Source organism: Hemicordylus capensis, chromosome 1, assembly GCF_027244095.1.
Source record: "Hemicordylus capensis ecotype Gifberg chromosome 1, rHemCap1.1.pri, whole genome shotgun sequence".
Taxonomy (NCBI): domain Eukaryota; kingdom Metazoa; phylum Chordata; class Lepidosauria; order Squamata; family Cordylidae; genus Hemicordylus; species Hemicordylus capensis.
Genome location: NC_069657.1, coordinates 169775515 through 169803463, shown reverse-complemented (window position 1 = coordinate 169803463; position 27949 = coordinate 169775515). Strand labels below are relative to the sequence as shown.

Sequence of the window (27949 nt, the reverse complement as noted above, 5' to 3'; positions counted from 1 at the left end):
ATAATCACCAGTCAAAATAAAATCGGCTCCTAGGTGCTCTGCTCTGCGTGAAGGTCATCTCAGGTTCACTCACTGGCATCTCCAGGTAGGGTTTGGAAACACCCCTGCCTGAAATCTTGGAGAGCTGCTGCTAGTCAGTGTAGACAATACTGAGCTAGATGGACTGTGGTCTGTCTTGGTATATGGCAGCTTCCTGTGTGCTACACAGATCTTCCAGCGGATGAAATCCCCAAACTTCAACACAACCACAGAGGAAGCCTTGTCCTGCACGCTTGCTGGCTTAACCTCTGTAATCAGTGGTCCATGGAGCAGAGGCTCCCCTGAAGATTGAAACAGCCCGGCAGGGTCCTACAGAAGCAAATGCCTAAGCATTGGTTCTGTCAAATCATTGTTTATCACACATACCAGAGGGGAAAATAGCACTGGTTGCAACAGGGTGAAGGATTCCCTTACCTCCTAGCGCTGAGTAATATGTAGCAGAACTCATGCAGTGATTTCAATTCATTCAGAAAGACAGGCCCATTTTGTTGTTTTCTGGTCCAAGTTGGAGCTTTCTCAAAATGCCTTTCCCATTGACTTGGCCTATATGTCTTCCTGGTTCTCTGTTGTATTGATCAGTCCAGCCTTAAGAATATCAGCCACTTATCTTGCCCAAATCACTGAAGTACGCATTGAACTCCAGTCATTACTATAGGCCACTGTGCTAAACTTGATTAACTCTTATCTGAACAACTGATAAACTTTTTAGTACCACTCCTGACATTGAATAAAATTCTCATCTTGCTATTAGCATTCCTGTATTTTGATTGTACCTTGTTAGAAATTAAAAGTCTTCAGCTACAAAAAATATTCAGTAACCTGTTTCAAAATACAGTTCATAATGAAAGCCACAAGTAGTATTACAGAATGAGACAGTGAGCTGGGTCAGGCATCACACAAAACATTGATTAGAATCAGGCTCCAATACTGTCCCGGAGATCAGAAACTTGTGCTCCCCCCGTCCCATCCCCACACAAGCACTATCTAGGTTAAAATAAGCCAAGATTGGTGAGTTTGGATGACATGACCAATCGATTTGTTCTGATCCTCTTGCTTCCATTAATCCAAGATGTGCAACTTGCAGATCTTGGGTCATTTGAAGCAAGTAGGTTAGAATAAGCAGAGTGGATGTGTCATATGAATCTACCAATCTCACCTTATGTTAGCCTATGTGGGAAGTAGATGTTCCTGTGGAGATGGGGCAGGGATCACATGTTCTTGAGGCTCAGGGATATAGCATGGAGCCTGCCTTTCACCAAGGTTCTGTAAGATGCCTGAACCAGCCTAACCAATCAGGTGGTACCACGTTGGCCCAAATATTGTGAACTTTCAAACATGCACATTCTTATAGGCCTAAGGTTTAGAGTAAAAATAAAAGCTGTTACTGGTTACCCTGGATACATTAGCTGCTCTCAGAAGAAAGCAGGGGAGAGTGCTGTATTATAAAATTGTGTTCTCTGTGGAATGATGGGTGAAGGCTTATGTTTTAAGCCTCTAAGACTACCTAACAAATCAAAATGAAGCCTGAAAACCCTGGGAAGGCAGAGCAAGGAAAGACTAAATCTCCCCTAATTTCTAATAGTAGTGAAATAGCATTACCTAGAGTGTGTGTCTGTATGTCCCAGCTTTATAGATTCTTCCATTAGTTACCTCCTAGCCAATCTAAAAACAGTAGACCCTGTCCAACAGACATTAAATTTAGGTTTAGTTTTGCTCCTAGCATCTGTATCTGAAAGCTTGCCACACTTTAAACTTGATCACCCAAGAGAGGGAAAGTGTGTTCACCTGTGGCCTGCCTTAGGTTTTTGGAATGATAGAGAAATACTCTGTTCACTTGTCTCATGGAACAGGTGGCCTGCTCTAGGACATTCTTGTGCCTGAACACTGCAGATGATTGGGGTCATCGGTTTCCTTTTTTGTTTAGAAGTTAAGCTTTGGACTCTGACTCTCCAAAGCACTTTGATAATCAAGCTGTTAAGATAAATCTTGGTGTTGCCCAGCAAAGCTTGCGTAGCTCTTACCATTTTCTAATTGCAGTTAAATGAAATTATACTGAACCCAACTGAAGGTCACTTCTGGCAAGTGGATCATATCAAGCCAGTTTACAGTGGAGGAGGACAGTGTTCTCTAGAAAACCTTCAAACACTCTGTACAGTTTGTCACAAGGAGGTAAGTACAAATTGAACACCACAATGGAACAGAAAATTCACTGCAAGCCCACCTCCTCATAGCAGTCAGATATATCTAGTAGTTACTCTTAATTGTAAATCTGAGATCTCTTAAGAGGCATAGTCTTAATATAGGGCAAAGAAAATGAGAGCATAAACAACTTTGGGTCAGTGGACAAAGGATTCTTTGAAGCTTTTCACGCAATCTTTGTGAAGAGCTTCGGGTAGGTCTGTGGCAAGAGCGGGTTTTCCCAACTCTCTTACATTTCCCTGGGTGGGCAGATCGCCTGCCCCGATGAGCGGCGAGCTACTGAAGAGGTCTTGCTGACACACAGCTCCCAACAGTGCTCATGTGTAGCAAAATCTGGGCTGGGCTGCCCTAGCTCAGTTTTTGCTGTTCATGAGAAGAGCTTCTCTAATTATCTGCCCACTAACTAACTGCATGTTGCATGACTTAGGTCAGAATCCCTCTTCTTCTTGTAGTTGCACTCTGTTAGGTGGTAGCTTAAGCTGTTCTCTTATCACCTGCTTCCACTATTTTCCTGAATTTAGACAGGAATGAGACAGAAAACTGATTTGTATCTGTTCTTTTTCAGAGAACAGCAAAGCAAGCTAAGGAAAGAAGTCAACTGAAGAGACAAGGCATAGCTTCAAAATATGGCTCTGACATTACTAAATTTTTTGTGAAGTTATGAAATTGCCAAGCTGGACTGTTACGCCAATGGTTATGTACATATTTTGAACAGATTGATAAATCATGCATTAAGGCTGTTAATGATGTAGAAAGACTCCCATGGTCAGGTCTTTCTGATATCCAAGTAAAACCCTTACAGCTTTTACTTGGATATAGAAATATCATGTAACAATACTAGGACAGAATAGGCATTTTGGATTGAACTGCCAAGTTATGATGGAGTGAAGCAAAGACAAAACACTTGGCTGTTACCTTAAACTGACATTCTGTGGACATCTCTGCTTGAACCATATTGTTGGCTGATACAGCTTTCTTAACATTCATCTGTAGGAGGGGGGCCTTTTCATACAACAGGTATAGAATTGTGAGACTGAAAAACAGTCAAAAAGTAAAGATGAAGTACAAGCTTTCATCTTTATTTGCAGCAGTTAGTACTTAAGCCAGAGTAACACCAGCACACTGGCCCACAGCCAGCACAGGGCAACGCTGGCAATGGGGCACCAGCCATGCTGCTACCACCAGTGTTTCCTTGGGCTCTTTGTGGATCATTTATTGACAAGTTTCACTTGTTCCGATAACCAGCCCTGCTGTAGCGAATGGAGTTCAGGTCCCAAACACCGTAGGAAGAGCAAGTATCAGCAGCACAGCTGTTGCCTGGACTAAGCCAATAGTCAGACAAGCACTTCCAGCAGGATCCCAGTTGACTCTAGAAGCAAATGGTTTGATTCTACCGTATGTTGTTTCTCCATACTTGATGTCAGAATAAAGCTTGGTTTTACATGTCACACTTAAATTATTAGAATGAGAAATTGGAAACCAGTGAACAGCATTATTCCTAATACATAATCCTAGCTAACAATTAGAATCTAAATATAGAGGACCAACCCGGCTACTGTGAAGAACAGCACTTTCTTTAACAAGCACAAGAGTTGCTATACTGCAGACTTACACTTGAGCATTCAGCAGATAGATATAAACACTAGAAACAGCAAATAGAACCAGTGTGTTAAAATAATCCTTTATATATTGCCTGATGGAGAAAGTACAGAGGTGGCTTTGCACGATAACAGTGACAAGTAAAAGGTAGGCCACAGGATTTTTGTACATGTCATCCCATTCCAGAAATGCTTGTGGTATTGTGTACATGCAGATGGCCCTCATTATCTACAGTCCGAGCACCTACAGTTTTGCATATCCATGGTCAGGCTCTATAGACCCAACCACATTATCCACGGTTCAAGAAGCAGGCACAATTCACCTATCTGTTGTTCCTGGGTGGGCAGAAACAACTTGCAATGTCATTTCTGGCCACCATTTTGCAGCACGGAGGGCATTGCTGGAGAGCATGGTACAATACTTTATTGCTCTTATTTCTGCCGCCTCCCTGCTTTTTTAGCCTCAAGAAACCTAAAGCCCCACCCCCAGTCCCATTGACTCAAGGAACTGTTATCCATAGTTTCAATAGCCACAGTTGTAGGCCAGAATGGATCCTCTGGATAATGAGGGCCACCTGTAGTTTTCTTGAACACAATTAGAGAGAAGGATTGTCTATCTTGGTCCAGCTATTTTCTAAGATACACAGGAATGAGTTGTAGTTTAAAGCTATATGTATTCCAGGTTTAATAATTCAGCTTTAACTCACTTATGGTGTGGCATTATATATAATATAGTGTTTTGTACATAAAGCAACAGCATAAGCTTTCACCCAGGCAGCGAAGTTCTACAAGTCACAGCTTCACTCAGTATTTACACTGGATAGTAACATACCATTCTGTATTTTCATCACTGAAAGCTGAGTGCTTGACCCACAAGAAGAGCCTGCAAACTCAAAATCAGGAATCCTATGCCAAACATCCCACAAAAAAAGTTCCACAAAGCCTTCTGTAATGACTACAGGTTAAATAAAGACTAACACGCAAAGGATCACTCCAACTCCCAACTATTAGCATTTGGCATAGCATTGTGCAAGTGACTAGTCACTTTTTGAAAACAAAAGTCTTGATCACTAATGATAACAGGATTATCCTCATCTCCCCCAAGGAGCACCTCTTGCTGTGCACACTTGAGACACAAGGATGCTCTAATTCCAGCAGGATAAGGTGCATGGTTAATGGACTAGATGACAACATCAAAAGAATGTCGTATCAGATGAGAAGGCACCAGCAAGTCGGAAATCCTCTTTTGTAAACACACTATACATCCGCTGAGGCAGAGGTTTAGAGTAAGGGGCAGGCCGAGGGATAGTTGTGCGCAAGATAACCTCGCGCCCTGCTGGAGGTGGAAAGTCTGCAACTGCTCCTGAATGTAAATGTCTCTCATCCAAAGAGCCAGACCTCTTTAGTTCATCAAGTGGCATCATTGCGGCAGTCTAAAAGAAAACAAGAAGCAACTTCTCTTAGAGACGTTTTTCTTGCTTTATTTATCTTTTTACACAGGCAAACAAGACAGTAATTGAAATACGAGGACTATGTATGTAAACCACAATTCTGCTGTTTATAAGTAGCACTATCCACAGAATGCAAGAGACCAACAAATGGAGGATGAGGATCATGAGGACAATGAAAGCACAATGTTTGAGTTTCTAAACAGGGTGGGAGGGGAAGAGCACACACTTCTTTTTTTGTAGAAGGTTGTATCTATGCTTGCATGAGCAGAACAGCACTTGTGAACTACTTTCCCAACCACTGCAGCCCCGCTGATAAGCTGCTTCTGGCTGTCAAAGCATTGTCAGAACATGCAATGTGGTTTGGGAGGGGAAGATTTATGGAAAGCAAATGGAGAGCACTGAGCAGATCTCCAACTTATGGAGGGTGCCTCCACCCAATTTTCAGACATTTTCCCTTCTGCATTCTCTAGGAACAGCTCTAAGTGGGGGGGGGGGGGGGGGAGTTGTTCCTTGCATGAGCATCTTCTAGTCACAGATGTTTGTATATCACCCGGAGCTTACGCCATTTGTACAACATAAACTACTGCTAGTATAAAAGCATCCACACACAGTCCTGAGGCTACATACTGGAGCGCAGCACAGACCACTGTTTCTCAACCCCGTGCCAGATGTAGGCCTTGACCCACTTGACAGTTCTGAAGTACCAAATCTCCTGAAATACGATTTCAGCAAATGACAGAGTTAGACTACCAGAGTTGTGTTTAAAATTCTCAATATTTTGGTCTGTGTGGAAGCAAATGAAACTTTAACCAGGGCTTGGTGTATAATCTTTTCAACACAACAACCACCTTCTAAGAAATCAGATTATTCATTCATCAAATCTAGTACCATCTACTCCAAGTGGTCCTTCGCTATGAATGATTTGGCACCAGTTCAAGGATTTAGCATCAATCCCCTCTCCACTCAGTCCTGCCACCTGAGTTATTGAAACACAAATACTCTGGACTCAGCCTGGGACATCACACACACAAACCATGTGCTCCATCACTGAGCTATGACTCTCCACTTTAAATTAATAGTCCCACCACTTGATATGGTCCAGAATTGCTGTCTTAGACCACATTAAAAGCAATACCCTTTGTCTTTTCCCCAGCATCTAGGTTGTCGCTCCAGAGCAAAAGAGTCAACTGTCTTAAAATATGATTGGATAATTCGTTTACAACCATTTCACAACTGAGCAAGGTGAATCTGTACAAGCATTTTATCAAGAGACAGAGCATTGATCTAAAGAGTGCCTCATGCAAGTGGAAACCTTGTGCCCCCAACTTCTACAACTTCCCTCCCTCTGCAGCTCATCACAAAGGGTCCCTCGGCCCTCAAGAGCAAGTTTGCTGGGGGCTCTGGGGAGAGGAGGAGGAGGAGGAAGCAGGAAACCTGCCATCACACAAACTCTATTCACATTTCTCTGGATCTAACTCAGTTTCTCTAACTGTTAAAACATTACGTCAGAACAACCTGCTTCACAATCTTGTACATGGTTATGAAATGTCTTTTCAATATGCTTGTTCCTTACTAGCCAGGATATATATATATATATATACATACACACACCCCTCTCATCTGAAGAGGTCATAGGCATCAACTATGTTTCTGAACAAAGTAAGCCTACGAGTTGCTGTTCCAACTTCAAAAAAGCAGCTCACAGTTGCTAACCACTAGGTGGCCACTTAAAGCTTACATTTTTCAGTCACAAGTTTCTCCACAACTTAGTCTTCTAAAAACTCGTGACTTAAAAAATTAATTGTTGCAAGCTGAAAAGATGAAATTGTTTTAATATGCAAACGAACAGTAGTAGTCAAACCAAGCCATTGCACTATGCTGCTACAGCATAATTTCTATGCACCTACATGAAGTTAGGCAGATGACTAGAAAATGAGGGAAAAATCTAGTTACCTCCTCAGAAGATTCAGTCAGCTGGATAAGGGAGAGAACCAGTGATAAAAGATAGAAAGAAAGGCAAGTCAGAGATGACTCACATGGGGTTAGACAAGAGGTTTCAGAACTATCTGCTTCAAAGGCCGCATGCCCTGCATTTAGGAAGATGTTGCTGTCAAGGAAGCTATTGTGGCAAACACTCAGAACACACCAAACGAAAACACACTGATACAGTTAGTACAGAGAAGCCAAAGTTGGTTTAATGAAGACACCAGTCAAATGATCCATCTGATTTTTACCCATTCAACCAGTGTAATTTTCTATACATGCCCTGATTCAGCAACTTCCAATATGCACAGGACCTCCATCTGCTCCATTTAAATAGAGGCAGCTAATGCACTCTGGTGGGTGGCAGCCAGACTGACCCTTCATCAGTGGGAACTGTTTCCTTTCACTGGAGGAGTTCTCTCTAATGGAAGGTTAATTTCCCAAGAACACTTTCCCCCAAAGCTATTTTAACATGAAGGACAAAGATGCTGTTTGCTTTGTGGTGGTTGCAAAGGGAGTCAACTGCATAAGCAAGATCAGTGACATACTTGTGCAAAGTGTCAACAAGCTAGCCAACAAGAACAACTTATGTTTTACAACCAAGTTTCGTGGAAGAATATTTCCAACAGGGTTTTGGTATGACAAGTAACACTGAAAGGAAGATGCTGTGGGGAAACAAAGGTGGACATAAATAGATCACTTGATCGCCCAACCTGCTGGAAATTTGCCACGACAAGGACACAATGTTGCCACCTCCAATTCAGAAAGCAGAGCTGCTTTCTCCTAACTCAGAGACACTGAGAATGCCAGTGTCTGCTGGTACGGTAATGGGACTTGGATCCTGCCTGGCCTGCCGCCAGCCTTCCCTTGCCTCCTTGGAGCCAATGCCCCCCACCCACAGCTACTTCTTTGTGCACATGACAAGTGCTACTTTTGGCCCTGCTGCTGTGCATCTCACATGTTCCATAGGGCAAGAGGAGAAGCAGACAGAAAAAGGGCAGTCTGGTTCAAAGATAGGTTAGGTTAGCAGTCCAGAGGGAAGCAAAAGGATGTACACAGCCCTGGCTAGTACACTGAGGGAAATAAGTATTTGATCCCCTGCTGATTTTGTCCGTTTGCCCTCTGACACAGAAATGACCAGGCTATAATTGGAATGGTAGGTTTATTGTAGCTGTGAGAGACAGAACAACAATAAACAAACCCTCAAAAGCCCAGTGCCCAAAAGTCAGCGATGGATTTGCATTGTAGTGAGGGAAATAAGTATTCGATCCCCTATCAACCAGCAAGATTTCAGGCTCCCAGTTGTCTTTTCACTATATGCAGGTAACGAGCTGAGATGAGGAACACCCTCTGTAAGGGAGTGCTCCTACTCCCAGCTTGTTACAGTACCTGTATAAAAGACACCTGTCCATAGAAGCAAGCAATCACTCAGCTTCCAAACTCACCACCATGCCCAAGACCAAAGAGCTGTTGAAGGATGTCAGGGACAAGGTTGTAGACCTGCACAAGGCTGGACTGGGCTACAAGACTATTGCTAAGCAGCTTGGTGAGAAGGTGACTACAGTTGGCATGATAACTCGCAAATGGAAGAAACACAAAATAACTGTCAATCTCCCTCAGTCTGGGGCTCCATGCAAGATCTCACCTCGTGGAGTTGCAATGATCATGAGAACGGTGACAAAGCAGCCCAGAACTACACGGGGGGAACTTGTCAATGATCTCAGGGCAGCTGGAACCACAGTCACCAAGAAAACAATTGGTAACACACTACGCCGTGAAGGACTGAAATCTTGCAGTGCCCGCAAGGTCCCCCTGCTCAAGGCAGCACATGTACAGGCCCATCTGCAGTTTGCCAATGCACATCTGAATGATCCAGAGGAGAACTGGGCGAAAGTGTTGTGGTCAGATGAAACCAAAACCGAGCTCTTTGGCATCAACTCAACTCGCCGTGTGTGGAGGAGAAGGAATGCTGCCTATGAGCCCAAGAACACCATCCCCACCGTCAAACATGGAGGTGGACACATTATGCTTTGGGGGGGCTTTTCTGCTAAGGGGACAGGACACCTTCACTGCATTGAAGGGACGATGGACGGGACCATGTACCATCAGATCTTGGGTGAGCACCTCCTTCCCTCAGCCAGGGCATTGAGAATGGGTCGTGGATGGGTATTCCAGCATGACAATGACGCAAAACACACAGCCAAGGCAACAAAGGAGTGGCTCAAGAAGAAGCACATGAAGGTCCTGGAGTGGCCCAGCCAGTCTCCAGACCTTAATCCCATAGAAAATCTGTGGAGGGAGCTGAAGGTTCAGGTTGCCAAACATCAGCCTCAAAACCTTTCTGACTTGGAGAGGAGGAGGAGTGGGACAACATCCCTCCTGGGTTGTGTGCAAACCTGGTGGCCAACTACAAGAAACGTCTGACCTCTGTGATTGCCAACAAGGGTTTTGCCACCAAGTACTAAGACATCTTTTGTGAAGGGATCGAATACTTATTTCCCTCACTATAATGCAAATCCATCGCTGACTTTTGGGCACTGGGCTTTTGAGGGTTTGTTTGTTGTTATTCTGTCTCTCACAGCTACAATAAACCTACCATTCCAATTATAGCCTGGTCATTTCTGTGTTAGAGGGCAAACGGACAAAATCAGCAGGGGATCAAATACTTATTTCCCTCACTGTAGCAGGAGAGATGAGAGCAGCCATCTTCCTCTCTCTTTTCCTTGAGCAAAATTGTTTTTGGGGGTGGGGACCAGACCATTCATTCACTTCATTCTTCCCACTCCTATAAGGAAGTGAATGAGCTTGTCTTCACCAAAAGGGGAATGGAGAAGTTTGCCTGCAGTGGGGATATTTGTCCTCTGTGTAATGGTCTTCAACCTGCTCTAACCTAAGAGCTTTCCCTTTCAAGATACCTAAGAGGTATCCCTTTCAAGGGCAGGGGGAGTCTTCCTCTGAAAGAATCCATATGAAAAAAGTGTTTCTCACTCCAAAAACCTAAGGGCTTCAGAGACCCCCGATACAGCTTCAGGGGACCCTCTGGAATGGGTACATTAGGGGCCGGTTCCTAACTTTTTGCACTCTGGCACTCCATAGCCAGGAGCTCCTTTCAGCACCTGAAGAGAGTTGCGCTCTCAGAAAGACCTTTTCTAACAATGCAATTTCCTTTCCATTCATGGAAAGAGCTCCCGGGTGCTAAGAGCCAGGACATGTAAGATTAAGAACCTCCCCGTACTGTCACAGGAGGGTGAAGCTGAGAGATGGGAGAAGGAAAAGAATACACAGCCTGCTTCCTTGTACAAGCAGAAGTGCCATCAGCTCATATTGGGATTGCTTGGAATCCAGGCCAGAATAGAAGTCATTCACATGTACATGCTAAAGCCCTTCAGCCAGAGATTTGGCTGGTTATTTCAAATCATTGGTGAGCTTCAACATTCCTTTCCTCTGGAGTACATACATGGAAATGGCCCAACTCTGCCCATTCTCACACTGGTATCCTTCCCCTCATGAGCACTTATTTCTCTCCAAACCTTCCTTTCTTAGAGGCCCCTGGGCTTTTACCTTCCTTGAGCTTCTACCTGTCATTTCCTAGGCCCTTCCATTACTCCTCCCTAGAGCTATTCTGCCAAACTAGACACCACCTAGGATTTTAAGCTGCTATATCAATGGCAAAAGATTCTGAGATGAATGCATACACTATAATACTCCAGAAGCTGCTATTATCTCATGTGTTGAAGCATTAAATCTAAAAGTCATTTATTGTTAGCTAGGATTAAAAACAACAACAACTTGATTTTGTTCTGGCAGCCTATGAATTGTACCATTCCTCGGAATCATTTAATACAAAAGACATCCTACATAACATTATTGTCCAGCACCATGCCTGAATTTCTATAGCCATTTCATAGAACTGCCCTAGAAGGGAGAGACTGATTCACAGCATGTGCTTTGTCAAGCAGAGCCATTTTTTTTTCATTTTGCTGAATACAGCCCAAGTAGTCTCACACAGGAAAGCACTTTCAAGTTTCCTGTCATTTAAGCACCTTTCTTAACAAAATTTCTTCCACTGTTGACCTGAGACATGCTAAAAAAAACATCCAACTTACCCTCTGTGCATTCACAAAGAGTCTGTGAATTATAGTACCAGCAGGGCTTCTTCCAGCACCAATGACAGATACCTCTGGCTGTTCCAGAAAAGAGTTCACAAATCTGACAATTTTAAAAGGGGGGGGGGAGGGAGAGGAGAAAGGGGAAAAGTCAGCAAAACATATGCCATTTTTCTTTTTGAAACCAGGATCAAATCTTCAAAACCTTTTCAAGAGAATATAGATACTCATGGTATTGGAATGATGGTCACATAATTCTATACAGTATATCTAAATTTCAGGCAAAATAAACCACATTTTCATATTTTGATTGCTCCACAGATGATATAGAAACAGGAAGGTAAGCCCTGAGAAGCTGTAGGTGGGTGCGGGGAAGGGGGGGAATAACAGGAAATAGGAAAGCTAGGAATCAGAGGCCAGAGGCAAGGTGGGTGAAGAAAGAGAGCAAAGGAAACACATATTGAGAAACAGTCCTGGAGAAACAGATACAAGCTTGAAAAGTGAAGAAAAAGGAAAGGTTTTACCATGCTGTGACTACAGCAATTAATTGACATATTTTTATTTTTCTGAAATATGTATACATACTTTCTACTATAAAATATCATCCAAAAGGTTTTATAAAATTCAACATTTTAAAAGGTCAGGTTGGGTGAGGGGGGGAGATCTACAGTAGCAAAAGCAGCCTAGAATGCAATGCAAAATGGAACAATACAAATTGGAAGCTTCCAAGTGCCTTGGAGAATTTTCTTTAAAAAGTCTTTATCCATCACCCAGATGATGAAAGCACTGGTGTCAGTCAAAGCTGCTGGGGTGAAACTCCCACCTTTTGGGTTCCCCCCTCCCCCCCCCCAGCCAATGGGAGCATAGTTGCCCATGACAACACTTGATTTGTATGTTAAGAAGCCAACGAAGAAGCAAGGAGGCTGCAAGCCAATCAGAAGCCAGTGCCAGAACACCAGTCAGCAAGGGGAAAACAGGCCTCCAAAATGGTGCTTGAAAGATTCCAAAAGAGGTTGTTTCATTTCAAGCTCAAAAAAGGCCATTTATTAAAAGGGTATTCTGTTTCGAGCTCGAAACAGCCCATTTCTGCACATCCCTGCTTCCTCCCATTAGTCCTCTTCTCATGTTCAAATTCTCCCTGCCGGCTTATCCATGATTAATAGCCTCACAACACCAAGATTAGCCATGGATAATGCTAACCAGGGATTGTTCTTAACCAGAATTTGAAACCAGCCTGAGAATTCACAAATAGAATTTAAATTCAATTCATGATAGGTCACCTTATTTCACAGAGGTGTGCAGACGCATGCTAACACACATCAATAGCTGCCCCAAATGCAGGTTAACATAAGCCTGAAAGAATTTATGAGGTTTGAAGTGGCCTTGCACTCACCCGCTTTTAACATAATTTTTAATTTGAAACTTTTTTAAAAAATGTAATATTAAATGTGGTTTTAACTTAAAATTTGGTTCATTTTATTAGTCTTATTTTACACTGTATCTTTTTATTAATGTTGTGAGCTGCCCCAAGCAGTAGTGTACTGGAGGAGCATGGTATAAATATTTTTAAAAAATAAATAAGTTCAGGCAACAAACTGGAACAAGGAAAGGAGTGAAAGAATGTGATGCCCATAAGTGTGTAATCAGTAAAAAGTCCCAAGATCATTCACCTTTCTAGATCTTTGCGTTCCTCCTCTTGATCACATTTCTCTGTCCCAAATTTTGCTTTCAGTGACCTTGCTTGGGCAATAGTGGCTTCTACGCTCATAATCTGGCCAACGATTTCCTGTGAATGAAGAGTGGGGAAGAAACACAGACATTTTCCATGTTGCCACAGGCCACATTTTTGGAAAGTTTATTTCCCTCTTAAAATTAGGAAGGGAAATATCTTACTTCTAATTTTTTGTCTTCGGGGTTTGGAAACCGGAGAACTTTACTGGAATGGGTGATGATCTGCTTAATTATCTTTTCTACTGAAGAGATGCCTTCCACCGATTCTGTTGGGAAAACATGAATGGAATGTATTGTAGTCCTAGTTTCATCTTTGCCAGAAACATACAGCACTGCATATATAAGGTGTTATTTACCTTCTTCCTTTACCTTGAGTACAGCGGCATGGATGACACAAGGCAGAAGATGCCTTGCAAGATCAGCTGGTTTCTGAACGGCCAAATAGTGCAGGACCTGTGCAAAGATAAAAGGATGACTTCACCACCACAATTCTGTCATTAATATCCTCTCCTTTGTACAATAGACTCCACTTCTCTGCAACGTTTCAGGCAGATCACAGAAAGTATTACAGTCACTAAATTGTCACAATGAGCCTCAGTAACTGGTCTTCTATATTTGTACTTTGTGGTCTTCATAAATGTAGGAGAGTACTCTGGCAGGATTCTACAGAGACTTTGGACTAAAGAGATGTTTATACTTTAAGGAACATTTCAGGATTTTAAATATTTTAATGCTGAATCCTTTAATTCAGCATTAAAATATTTAGCATGACAGAAGTTTTTTTTTTTTTTAAATCTGAAAATGACTCAATTCTAACAAAAGCAGTAGCTACTAACTGTATGTCTCCTGTAGACAGGGGTGTCATCCTGCCGGGATGGAGCAGAATGCCACTTCAGAACTCCCTTCCTTCCCAGTGCTCAGCCCGTATGCAGAGCAGTAGGAACAAAAGGTGAGGCGGGGAGGAAAGGGCATTGGCTGGCAAACCACTCCTTTCCCCTCTTGCCCTTGGAGGGAACCCCGGCTGGCATCAGATGACATCATATCATTTTTATCTAATCCATGGGAAACAATACCAGTAGTCAAGGAAATATTAACCCTTTAAAACAAACAGCTGGTCTAGAAATAAATGATCAGAAATCAGAACTTATACGCATCAACATTTGTATAGAAGAACAAAGGAAATTGCAGCAGATGTCTCATTTACGCTTACAATATTCAAACTTCAAATATCTAGGGGTGATTATTCCAAAGGATCTAAAGCAATTAAGGGGGGGGGAGACATAGACTCTCTTTTCCAACAGATAAAAAGGGATATTAAAAATCGGACTTGGCTGAATCTCTCCTGGTTAGGGAGAATTATCTGCCATTAAAATGGTAACTCTGCCCAAATGTCTTTTTCAAACATTACAAATTTGGATGAATCCCAAATACATTAAAAGGTGGCAGGGAACACTCAAAGCTTTTTGCAATAACAAGAAAGCAAGTGTAAACAAAAGCTCTCTATACAGGCACACAAATAAGGGCAGGTTCAGGGACCCCAAATATAAGCTTTATTTTGGTGCCTTTCAACTGAAGCAACTCATTCATATGATTCAAAATAACCAGGTGATCCCATGGGATTGAACTTTCCTCCGAAGCTCAAACAATTAGAGCTTTCCCCTTTAAACACGTCACTGAAGCTAAATTAGCTGTTTTGAGTAACCCCTTCTTGGTCACCACACTGAGATTCTGGTATCCCTGGGCTAAGAAGTTAGCACCACCCACTTCACCACTCTTTCCTATTTTAGATCATCCTGTGTTTGCAGACCTAAGCAAATATCAACAAAATGAAAAGTAGGAGTCAAAAGGGATTTACATACTGAGGGACATTATTGAAAGAGGAAAGCCAATATCAGAGGCTAAACTTGATACTATTCTGATTGGCAACCAAACTACCCAGATGCAGAAAATTCAAATCTGGTCCTTTGCATCCAAGTTGCTACAGAAAGGAGAAGCTACTAGATCTTTTACTCTCTATGAAAACATGTGTCTCATCAACTTACAAAACAAGAGGGGTAGCCTTGCTTATATACAAGACCCTCATTTCCAAATCCTTTGGTCCCTCAGAAGGACTAAAAGCAACATGGGAAACTGATGTAGGAACTTCTCTTGAAGATACTGAATGAGAAGTAATTTGGCTGAAGCAACTGCTTAGAACCACATCTGCCCAGATAATGGAGGCAACATTAAAGGCTGTACATAGATGCACTCTGTCATTAAAAAGTCTTCCCCGTTTTGTTGGCGGGGATGTAAAAACAGAGGTACCCTCCTTCATTTATGCTGTTGCCCATAGAGGAAAGGATACTGGCAGCAAATTCTCCGTATAATCTCTGAAATAGTCCAACTCAATCTTCAGCCTGATTCAGTGTTAGCACTTCTATCAATTTACACAAGTACTTACAAAGATATATCTCATAAAGATCTAATAACTCTGCTGCTAGCAGAGGGTCTAATCTACTGAAAGTAGGTTCAATGGGTTCTGGAATGGAAGATTGCATTATCCAAAAAACTAACCCAAATGGTTCTCAATTTCTGGCTTATATTTGAGTTTTTCTTATTTGCTCTTTTCCATTGTTGCACAGTTTTTACACATGTGCTGTATTTTGTTGAAAATAAAATTAAAAATCTGGTATTCAAAAGAATGAATCGCAGAGTGTTCTTCTACTACATGCCTTCACGTGTCAAAACAAAATAATGTTTAATCTTTGACCTCCAAGAGCCCTCCTGAACCTTAATTTCTATTATTCATGTTATATGCATGACACTGCAGTGCAGTCCTTCTCATGGCTACTCAGAAATAGGTCCCACTGAGTTCAATAAAGCTTACTCCCAGCCAGATGAGTTGGTATAGGTTGCAGCCAAAGATTCTAAATTTAAAATGATAGTGTATGATGATGACTGAAAAGAGGGTTTATCTACTGTCTCTATTTCTTCTTGCTGAGTTATGTGTTAGACACACAGAAAGCACTCTTTTATTTTGACAATTTAACATGCCTGTTTTGAAAGACAGGGAGTGCTTTTATGGGGACTCTTCACAACATTTTGTCTCCTAAGGACATACACACACCCCTGGGCAACTTTGGTATACATATGGGGGAGTGTAGAGCAGGGCCTTAGCCTTACCCAAGCCCATATGTTTATTTAAAGAGTGTGTTTGTATTTTATCAACACTCTTCTTGTAAGAGACCCCCAGAATTATTGCATCTATCCAAGAGGGGTGGTGGTAACCATGGGGATGTGGCCGTGCCTATGGGGGTTGTCACTTCTGAATTTGCAACTGACTGTAGATACATTTTTAGCTCTAGAATTTGTGCATTCATTCATTCATTCATTCATTCATTTATATACCGCCCCTCCAAAAATGGTTCAGGGCTGTTCAAAACAAATAAAAATTAAAATCAATTAAAAGTTAAAATTAAAACTAAATCAATTAAACAATTAAAATAATCATTTAAACATTAAAAACATTTTAACATTAAAATCATTTAAAACCAGCATTGAGAATTTTAAACCATAAATCTAATTAAAAGCCCGGGTGAATAAGTATGTCTTCAGTGCCTTTTTAAAAGTTGCCAGAGATGGGGAAGCTCTAATTTCAACAAGGACCGCATTCTAAAGCCCAGGGGCAGCAATGGAGAAGGCCCATTCCCAAGTAGCTGCCAAACAAGTTGGCGAACCTCTCTAGATGATCTCAACAGGTGGTGGAGCTCATGGGGAAGAAGACAGGGCCTAAGCTGTTTAGGGCTTTATAGGTAATAACCAGCACCTTGTATTTTGCCCGTAAATGTATCGGTAGCCAGTGTAATTCTTTCAACACAGGAGTGATATGGTCTCTCCTAGATGATCCAGAGACAAACATTCTGGACCAACTGCAGTTTCCGGACTACATACAAAGGCAGCCCCACATAGAGCGCATTGCAGAAATCCAGCCTAGACGTTACTGGCATACATATCACCGTTTTGAGGTCATTCATCTCAAGAAATGGATGCAGCTGGCGTATAAACTGAAGCTGATTAAAAGCACCTCTGGCCAACACCTCAACCTGGGACACCTGGGAGAGGTTCAGATCCAGAAGTACCCCCAGACTGCAAACCTGTTCCTTTTGGGGGAGTGTGACCCCATCCAGAACTGGCAGATCAATATCATCTCCCGAGTTCCAACCTCGCACAATAAGTACCTCCATCTTATCTGGATTCAGCTTCAGTTTGTTATCCCTCATCCAGCCCATTACTGCCTCCAGGCAGGCATTTAGGAAAGGTTATGCCTTCTCCTGATGAGGTTGACATGGAGAAGTAGATTTGGGTGTCATCAGCATACTGATAACACCCTGCAAATCTCCTGATTATCTCTCCTAGCCATTTCATGTAGATGTTAAACAAAATCAAAAACAATATGGAGCCCTGAGGGACACCATAGAAGAGTTCAGATTTGGAAGAACAGTCTCCAAGGGACACTGTCTGGAATCTGCCTGTGAGGTAGGAGAGGAACCACTGCAAAGCAGTACCTCCCACCCCCCAATTCCCCCAGACATTCCAGAAGGATACTATGGTTGATAATATCAAAAGCCACCGAGAGGTCCAAAAGGACCAACCAAGTCACTCTCCCTCTGTCAATTCTCAATTGGAGATCACCCATCAGGCCAACAAAGGCAGTCTCCACCCCATAGCCTGCCCAAAAGCCAGTGTGAAATGGGTCTAGATAATCAGTTTCCTCCAAGACCGCCTGGAGCTGGGAGGCCACCACCTTCTCAATTACTTTGCCCAGCCATGGAAGGTTGGAAACAGGCCTGTAGTTGCATAACTCTGAGGCAAGCTTCTTCAGAAGCGGTCTAATGATTGCCTCCTTCAGACAAGGGGGCATCCTGCCCTCCTTCAGAGAAGCATTTATAATCTCTACCAGGCCCTTTACAACAGCCTCCCTGCCAGATAGTATAAGCCATGCTGGGCAAGGATCAAGAGGACAGGTGGTAACCGCACCATTCCAAGCAACCAGTCCACATCCTCAGGAGTCACAAACTGAAACTGATCCAGGGCCATCACATAAGAGGAGCTGCTGGACACCTCAGCATCCGACTCTGTAACAATTGTGGAGTTTGCATTTAAGACGGCCCAAATACAAGAGATTTTGTCCACAAAACACTCATTAAAAACATCACATCAAGTAATTGTTGGTTCCAAATACCAACAAGGGGAAAGGGGCACACATTAGCCCCATCACAACCCTGGACAACTCCACCAGACATGAACTTGCAGACGCAATACAAGAGGAAAGGAATTGCTTCTTTGCCGCACATATCACCTGAGCACAGATCTTCAAATGCACTCTAGGTAGTAATCTGTTGGATTAGAGTAGAGTCTTTCTCCACTTGTGCTCTAGTCGTCTACCTTGCCGTTTCAGATCCTGTAGTTCTTCCGTATACCAAGGGGCCAGTTTCATAGCAGGTCGGAGAGTATGCTTAGGAGCGATCGTGTCCACTGCCCTGGTGAGTTGATTATTCCAATTCTCTACCAGAGTATTGACAGGATCACCAGCAGAACCAACACTAAATCCCTCCAAGGCTTCTTGGATTCCTGTTGAATCCAATAAACTTCTCGGGCGGACCATCCTAATAGGCCCTTCACCCCTGCGAAAGTGGGAAGTGTCTGTGAGTCCAATCTTAACCGGATGGTGGTCCATCCATGACAATGGAGAAATCACAGGAGTCCCCACCCACGTAACACCATCCTACTCAGAGTGAAAGACCAGATCAAGCGTGTGACCAGCAATATGTGTCGATCCCGAGACCACTTGGGATAGGCCCATAGTTGTCATGGCCACTATGAACTCCCAAGCTGCCCTGGAAAAATTGGTTTCAAAGTGAACATTGAAGTCGTCCAGCACCACAAGCCTGGGAGTCTCCAAAGCCAAGCCCAAGTCCGTCAGCTCGGTTAGAGACTCCATCAGGCAGTGGGGCGATCAGTACACCAACAAAAGTCCCAGTCTATCCCTGGGACTCAGTCTTTGTATCACTCAACAGTCTCTGTAAATTGCTGCAAGAACAATCCCAAATAAGTGATACAGGACTATGAACTAGGGTTCTGTAACTAGTTAGCCTGGATCTCGATGAAGAGGGGTGTTTAGTGAAAACAAGGACAAGCTAATAGCAAATAGGGAACCTGCCTGGGCCAGGTAAGTGAAGCTTGGCAGATGGGTGTGGGATTGGAAGGGAGAACTCTCACATTACTAACAAATGGGGGTATGAAAGAATTAAGCCTTAAAGCAGCTGTAGTGTTACTGAAGTATTATTGATCCATGTCTTTGATTTTATCTGTGTCAACGAAATCCAGAGAAGATTCCAGAAGAAAACTGCTTTGCAGTCCAACACCAAAAATTACATGCATGGTTTGTTAATATAATGCCACAGCTATTTCATACAAACAAAACAGGCCAAATACCCTAGGAAGTGGGTTACCTCATTCTTACTGTAACACATTTTGAAGATCACACAGTACATGCATCCGGCCCCCATTTTTAGCCTACTTTCTAGTAGGCTCATGAGATCACCTAACATTCTGTGTATGTGTCCTTATGTGTACGCCTCCTGCATCAACTTCACAATGCCTGGACCAATATGAACCAAATCGGGTACAGTTGTAGGGACACATCAATGGTGTAGTTTGTGAAGATGTCATCCACCCCAATTCAAGATGGCAGACACATAAAGGTCTGAGACGCAAGAGAGCTAACTTGTGCACCGCCTAACCAATTTGAACCAAATTTGCTACAGGTGTTGGTGTACATAGGGATGGCTCAACAGCATGGCTTGTGATGTCATCCACCCTGATTCAAGATGGCAAACGCATGAATGTTTAAGGTGCAAGTGGGCCAACTTGTGAACTGCCTAACCAGTCTGGACCAAATTTAGTCCACTTGTAGCGATAGTTAAAGGAAAGTAGGCAGATTAGTTCTTACTAGAACTTGTTTGTTTTGTTTTTACCTTCTCTGCCTCACGAGTGTCATCAAAGAGTCGTCTCTGCCTCCTTGCTGGAATCGGCTTTGCCGTCTCCCACACTTCAACCCACATATTACTTGGAATTTTCATTCGGGCACTCAGTTCACCCTTGATTACTACAGCCCCTTTCTCATCCACAACTTCCTCTTCAATATAATCCCGTGGTGAATACCATCTCACAAAATCCTCCAGACAGCAACCAGGATTGGCAGCCTAGGAGAGAGTGGGGGGAACACACAAACATTCATTTCAGCATATACCTTTTGAAGCAAAACCAGTTTAGCAGAACAAATGAAGCATAGGTGGCTTAGGGCTGCTTACTACATTACATTTCAGTATCTGCATCTTTAAAGAGGCATACATAGGATTTAGATAAAAGACTGCCTCATATTAAAATTATTAATTTGTCATGGGAGTCAGACATGAGTTTTCACTGCTAAGAATCTGCAAACACCTCCATAAAATTAACAAGTCAGACTTTCGTCTGACTATTCCAGCAATAGGATGATTCCAGTAACTGGCAGTCTCATAGATAATTCTATTATTTTTAGTGTGTGAATACATAAATCTTTTGCTGTACATGCTCTAGAAACTAGACATGTCACATTGCTAGATCACAAATCTAAGGGCAGCTTCTCATACTACATCTGTCAATCAGGTGTAGAAACATGTACAAAATGCATCAGAACCACTTTTCCCTTCAAAACACATAAAAGCTGTGTCCAGGGGGAAATCAAGTTTCTATTTCTGAGGGAGCTGATTGTTTCACTGGCCGTGGGGGCAGGGGGAGATGGATTAATTGTATGCTTTTTATACCAAATGTGATAAGCATGTTTTTTTTTAAACCTGGTTCATTTACCCAAGTATAAAATATAGATGAAAAGCTTTGCATATGTGGAACATCTGGAACCTTCTAACATTTAGGGTATTTCCCCCCTCCCCACAACCCCACTCAAGAAGCTATTTAAATAACTCAGAAGGTACTGTGGGCCATCTGTACAGACACTTTGAAAAACCAAAATGAAAATGATTTACAATAGCTATCCTCTGACCATCGCCATACTGAATCCTCTAAAATCTACACTGGCCTGTCTTCAAGAGCACTAAATTGTCTTAAGCTTAAGTAATAGGTATAAATGACCCGGGGGAAACCAATCATTTTAGTTTAAAAACAATTCTAAAAAATCTAACACATCTACAGAACAACTTTCTATTTCAAAAAAGGAAAAAATAAGAGTCTATTTTGCATGAAATTATTGGCAATAAGTCAGTGAGCACAGAAAGAGACTAACCAGGAAAATGAGAGCATTCTGAACCGAACATTTGTAACTACTGATGCACTTCATGAAATGGTTTCTGTCATTTGCTAGAGAGAAAGTCAAGTCAAATGGAAGGAAAGACAGATCTTGCTAATTGTGCCATTTGGCTTGTAAGTAGATTGGAAACCTCCAGCTACCTTGAAAGATTCCATATCTGAGAGCAAACAGGCACTCTGCATGCGAGCGCGAAGATGAGCTCCTTCTGCCGATGTCCCCAGTTTAGCCAATACCTCAGATTGCTCTTCTAGCAGATCTTCAGTCATAGGAGCTGGTTCCTGAAAAATACAAGGAACAGGAATTTATACAAAGAAGGTCCTTCATCCTTAGTCATTTTCACCAGGATAAAACTAAGACCATATATCATTCAACAAAAACAATGACCAGTTGAGTCCCAGGAACGGCCTTTCACAATCCAGTTCAGAAAAAGAAAAATGTTCACATTCATTTCCCAATGCATACTTTTATCGCAGTTTAGCTCTAATCAGCACAGAAGCATGTATCCCCAAAATGAACAAATGCATGGCAATTGCACACTCTAGCACATATTGAAGCTACGGGACAACTGAAGATTTGAAAGTACATAAGGCAGTAGTTACCATGGCAAAATTAAGTCATAGGGTTCAAGAATGCAATATCATGGAGAAGCTTCCTTCATGTACTCTTGATCTAAGGAAGACTACGGTCATACTGGCCTGTATCCAAGACGTAAATGATTCATGAGCAGAAAGCACTTCCATCCTCACAAGCTGCCTTATCAATTTACACAGATTTCTGCCATCCTACTGCAGCCACACCTCATACAGTCCTCTAACACTCAAGAGCATCATTTCAGAGGAATGCAGGGACTGCAGTGGAAAGGAGGGGGGTGGGGAAGTCTCCTTGTGGGAGTGGAGTTCTGTTCATGTGCCTCAGGTACCAAGTAAACCGATTTAACAAATATGTTGCCCCAAAATAAAGGCCATACCTCCCTACTTCTGGAAGTGTGCAGAAACCACTGTGTGAGTATATACAGCCTGTGATATAAGTTTATGATGAGCACTGCTTGAGAGGATCTGTGGCCACTAGCTGCTGGTGCTGCCTGAAACATCACAGATAGGACTGGCAAACTGGAAGAACCTAAGGGCCATGTAAGCAATGGTACCCTCGATGGACCTGTACAATGATGACATCTAAAGCCATGTCAAAATTCTAAATCAAATTACTTAAAGTGTTTATTCAAAATAAAGGTCTTTGATCAAGAAGATGACAAGAAACTGTTCTGCTGCCACTTATTTTGCGGCAGCGCCTCTTAATTTAAGAACAAACAAGTTGATGACTAGCAGCAGAATGCACATGCCATTCAAACCAGCAGGAAAGCTCTCATTTAGATCAGCAATCAGAACACAGTTGGGTGTGCCCCACCAAAAAAACCCCTCAGGACAGTAAGTACACAGCAGTAACCCAAGTATTGGCATACAGCAGTTTGTCTCAAGCATCAAGTTAACAACTATGAGCACACACCAGACCCCTACAAAAGCATTTCTAAGTCCCACTGATTTCAACAGAACAGATTTAAGCATGTACTACATTTCCCCTCATGAAAATAATTTAAAAAGTAACTTTTAAACCTGCCTTTCCAGACATGTAGTGTCTAGTGATGCCTGTCTAAAGTATGTAAATGCGAAGGAAGAGTTCAGAGCAGTCTGTGTCCCTGAATGCAAGACTAAAGTCAAGCAACACAATCATTTCACTGTAACTGGGCAAAGAGGCAGCTTTTATAGTGATGGCACTCAGATTTAAGAGAGGGAGAGCAACTGCCCCCACTTACCCCAGCATACCATTCCTTCAAAGGCTGCTGCTAAGGTCTACTTTTATTTCTCTTTTCGATTGTGAGCCCTTTTGGAAAAGGGAATCTCTCTCATTCCTTTTGCTACGTAAACCTCTTTTTTATTGAAAAGTTTATGTGAACTTTATTAACTGAAAAGTGACACACACATTTTAACCAACAAAAACAACTTCATCACCTCCTGGGTCTATTCACATTTCAAGTCATGAGCCACTATCTCAATATATGTTAAAAAAAAAAAAAGTCTAAGAGACAAGCTTACATTTGTGGAAAAGTCAAACTCACCTTTATGTCAAGATTATTCAACTGAAATCACTCCTTAGAAACCCTTTATGAAAGAAATAATAAAGTGACGCAAGATAAAAGAGAACCAGGAATATTTTCAAGTTCTTACTGTCTAACCTGTGTTACTGGAACATAGAGGGGGTCTCCAGGATGCAGCAAAGTCAAGTTGCCATGCTGATGCAGACGGCCTTCCGGCTTTAAAGCTAGAGTCTCTTTGCTGCCTTCTTTTGCAATCCCTCTTTTCCCACTCTCTTGTCCATTTCCTTTAAGCTCCTCTGTATCACTTAGGCATTCAAAAAATTCTTCTTCACTGTCACTCCATGACTCCCATGATTTTCCTGTTTCTCCTTTTTCCTTATCACTCTCTTTCTGATAGTCTCTACCCAGCAAGTCCGTTGCTTTTCCAGTATCACCAGAGGAGCGATCAGAACTATTTCCTTTTTTCCCCTCATCTCTTGCTTTCTTCCTTTCAATGCAGCAATTTAACATCTGGAAAGGAAAATACAACAAACACCTAATACGTTAATCTTATTAATACATACTTTTACACGGGCGACATTTCCATTACACTGTATAACACAGCTTATGTAAGAACAGCAACCAGGAGACTAAGTTTCACGAAAAATTTCTCTAGTACTTAAATTGTTATTACTGAAAGCAATACCATTGTAGACAAGATGTTTGTTTTTCAAACATCAATATACAGATATTTTTAACACCAATTCTCTCTCTAGCAAGTTGATGCACTATAGCAGTGGTTAGACAAACATTACTGCTCATAACTTCTGCTGTGACATAAGAGGTAAGAGCTTATTTTCTAAAATGTTAAAGCACAGACACAATTATTTTATATATTACTTATTTTGCAATATTTACCTGCAGTTTCTGGTGCAGTAAACAACATCTCAGATCTGGAGCACCACCAGCTAACCTAACAAAAGGTTACATTTATATTTATTACTACAGAGTAAGAATGTTTCAAGCTAGTACTTTCTGCAGGACTTATAGGCCCAATGCAGCTAACAGAAGGAGAACCATCTGGGTAAATAAGGGAGAGAGACAGTTCAATGAACAGTCTCAGGCCATAATCCAACAAATCCTTCAGCATCTACTTGGAAATATACAGAAGTCTTCCCCTACTCCCACTTCAAACAGCCAGCCTAACCCTCTTTCACATGATTAAAGTCTAATGTGTCATTCTGAAACCCTTGGAGAAAGGCACGTGTACTAAATTAGCAAAGAAATGGGGCTCAATGACTGGCTGATGGGCTGCAAACAAGAAGGCCATTAGATAGTAGCTAAATACAGCTCTCCTCTATCCCAACACTGAGCATTTTGCCAACTGCAGCCTACTAAATGAAACTAACAGAACTCACCCTGGGATAAAAAAGTTGTTCTCCCATCTGTAACGCATTTCCAGGACAAATTCCTGCCAGAGATGTGCAACTCCTTTGACCCCACCATGGTAGAAGTTTATCATACAAAGACAGAGGGCCAGTTTGTAAGTTAAACTATCTGAAGGAGCAGATTTGAACTGGATGTAGAGATTCTGTACACAGGCGGGGAGGGAAGGAGTTGAAGACAAACAAGAATGCATGAACAGTGATTTTGTGAAGAAAAATCACAATATTTGTTTCAAGACAAGCAAGTATTATTCAAAATACTATTCAAAACTACTCAAAACAAGCAAGCATACTTAGTTTAGACAGGTTGCAAGTTCAGCTTTACTTGACCCAGAATGCATCACTTTGAGCCAGTTCACACTATGAGCCAGTTAAACGTGCAATCAGGGCATGGATGTGCCTAAAGTACACCCACTCTGATATCATTGTAAGACATCCACTAAACGCATGTGAGTGGTGATAATCCAAATCTCTCCTACACACACTGCAAAATACGGTTTTGCAGCATGTAGAAGAGTGATTTGGAAGATCATCCCTCACATATGATTACAGGACATCCTACAATGATGTCAGGGCAGGTGGGCTCCAGGCACATACCTGCCCTGATCGCACAGTGAGCCAGCTCATAGTGTGAACCAGCTCTTTGACAGGTTTTTTCCTTTTTAGTTTTTTCGGGGGGGGGGGGGGGGGGGCGCGGGGCGGTTGCTTGTTTGTTTTATTAAAAAACAGGTTGCTCACTTGTAACTATTGATCTGGTAGAGATTTGTCAATATCCATAAGAATGGGTAATGCGTCTACACAGGACCCTCATGGTAGAATGCCACAGCTCATCGAGGCAACCAAGCCCTGCCCACACGCCTTCAGCATGCTATTTAAAGGCAGGCGGGGTGCCTGTTCTTCAGTTCTTGGATGATCACTGTGGAGGATGATAATCCGGAACCAGGTGAGTTTATCATCAAAGAAGAATAGCTTGCACAGTTAATACACACATAACGTAGCCCTACTGCAGAGGGGTGGTTCGGGAGAGTCTCATGGATATCGATGGATCTCTACCAGATCAATTGTTACAGGTGAGCAACCTGTTTATCTGGATCAAGATCTGTTGAGATCCATAAGAATGGGTGTTTAGTTCGCTCTCCAAGGAGGAGGGTGCAGTCGTAGCTACTGCTTCAAAACACTTCTCTCGAAGCTCACCTCAGCAGCACTGCACACATCTATGGTGTAATGCTTGACGAAAGGTAACTCAGTGGACCAAGTTGCTGCTTTACAGATGTCTGTGAAGGTTACTCCCGATAAGTGTGCAGCTGAAGAAGCATAGGCATGGGTAGAGTGGCCCTTGATTACTTCAGGTGGTTGAACATTCTGTGTCTTGTATGCTAGTAGGATGAACTCAACTAGCCATCTGGACATTCTTTGTCTGAAAACATAGGCGCCTCTCACAGAGCCCTTGAGTGCTACAAACATACGCTTGGTGGACCTGAAGTCCTTGGTGCAATCCAGGTAATAGAAAAGCACCCTCTACACATTTTAGTATTTAGCATTGCACATACTAAAAGGGTAGATAGATTCTTGAAGAACATAGGGAGAACAATGTCCTGGCTGAGGTGGAGGTCGGATACTACCTTGGGTAAAAGGTCTGGATCTATACACATTAGCACTTTATCCAAATAAATTCTGGTGTATGGTGAATCTATCCACAAAGCTGTCAGTTCACTTACACATTTAGTTGTAGTTATGGCCAGTAAGAAGGCAGTTTTCAAAGTCACTCGTTTGATGGAGAGAGAACCCATAGGTTCAAATGGATCCTCTTTCAAAGTTGAAAGGACCAAGGATATGCTCTGTCGTTTGATAGGTGTGCAAACAGATAGATACAAATTCATAAGGCCTTTCAGGAAAACTTTACTCTCTGGGTATGAAAAGAGTCCTTCCATCATAGCCTGGATGTTTTGAAGAAAGCGCTGCTTGGTGCACCTTCAAAGATACATTTGCCAGCCCTTGTGATTTTAAATCAGTCAAGTAGAAGAGTACATCCTTGATTGTGGCCTGGGAAGGGCAAAAACCACGCATCCTTGCATAGGAGTGAATTGGAGCTCTTTGTTTTTATAATTACGCCTGGTGGATGGCTTCCTCTGGTTTAGAAGGATCCTATTTAAGAGTCGATTCGCCATGCTGTTAGGTGGAGTGTGAGAACGCCTGGGTGCAATATGCTGCCGTTGTCTCGTGTTAAGAGATCTAGCTCCTGTGGTAGCCTCTGGTAGTGGCTCCCTGAGTACCATAGTTGTCTTGGCCACCATGGAGTCACCAAGATATCTGTTGTTGGAGCAGTCAGAAGGCAGGCAACCACTCGGCTGATCAGTGGTCACCGAGGAAACATATACGGGATCCCCAGCTGCCAATCCAGCTGGATAGAAGTGATCGTGGGTCATGACCGGCTCTGGAGCAGAAACGAGTGCACTTTGTGTTCTCTGAGGTGGCAAGGAGGTCTATAGTCAGCCATATCCAAATTGTGAAGAGAGGTGTAATGTACTCTGTCTTGATTTCTCATTCGTGGAGTTGTTGCTGAGGGAAAATTCGACTCAGGTTGTCTGCCAGGATGTTGTCTAGGCCCTTTATGTGTGTGGCCATCCATAGACTTGATGTAGGACGCACCAGTGCCATAATTGTAGGCTGAGTGCACAAAGACTTCAATGATAGATTGTATGTCACCATCTCTCTTTGAAATCAAGAAGTATCCAGAGTAAAACCCCTCTCATCTGTGCACCCACTGTACCAGGGCAATGGCTCCTTTGGCTAATAGCTCTTTCACTTATTCCAGTAACACCTAGGAGGGTTGAGTGAACCTCATCAGTGTATATTTCGGGGTTGTTCTAAACGCTATGGTGTAGCCTGAAGATATGATCTTTAGGACTCAGTGGTCTGATGTTATATGGTGCCATGCAGGGGCATGGCGTGCTAGCTTGATGTTGGCCGCTGGCAAGA

At 42.5% G+C, this 27949-nt stretch overlaps 2 protein-coding genes across 7 annotated transcripts in view; one reads left to right on the top strand and one right to left on the bottom strand.

The window, feature by feature from the left end:
- The window catches only part of ZRANB3 (zinc finger RANBP2-type containing 3), a 79106-nt gene extending 75420 nt beyond the window's left edge, over positions 1 to 3686 (top strand). For all 5 annotated transcript variants that reach the window (XM_053253733.1, XM_053253746.1, XM_053253757.1 and 2 more), the window contains exons 20-21: positions 2077 to 2208; positions 2804 to 3686. In XM_053253733.1, the coding sequence (XP_053109708.1) occupies positions 2077 to 2208; positions 2804 to 2902 (231 nt within the window). In that variant the 3' untranslated portion in view covers positions 2903 to 3686. The remainder of the gene's footprint in view (positions 1 to 2076; positions 2209 to 2803) is intronic.
- A 214-nt stretch (positions 3687 to 3900) lies between these two features.
- RAB3GAP1 (RAB3 GTPase activating protein catalytic subunit 1) overlaps positions 3901 to 27949 on the bottom strand; it is a 55434-nt gene continuing 31385 nt past the window's right edge. Inside the window, exons 15-25 of one of the 2 annotated variants that reach the window (XM_053253772.1) lie at positions 24944 to 25116; positions 24444 to 24498; positions 23685 to 24056; positions 21595 to 21732; positions 20124 to 20351; positions 13464 to 13560; positions 13270 to 13373; positions 13047 to 13162; positions 11377 to 11479; positions 7241 to 7261; positions 3901 to 5269 (exon numbers count right to left, since the gene is read on the bottom strand). In XM_053253772.1, the coding sequence (XP_053109747.1) occupies positions 5030 to 5269; positions 7241 to 7261; positions 11377 to 11479; positions 13047 to 13162; positions 13270 to 13373; positions 13464 to 13560; positions 20124 to 20351; positions 21595 to 21732; positions 23685 to 24056; positions 24444 to 24498; positions 24944 to 25116 (1647 nt within the window). In that variant the 3' untranslated portion in view covers positions 3901 to 5029. The remainder of the gene's footprint in view (positions 5270 to 7240; positions 7262 to 11376; positions 11480 to 13046; positions 13163 to 13269; positions 13374 to 13463; positions 13561 to 20123; positions 20352 to 21594; positions 21733 to 23684; positions 24057 to 24443; positions 24499 to 24943; positions 25117 to 27949) is intronic. The other variant, XM_053253782.1, reaches the window with a different exon arrangement.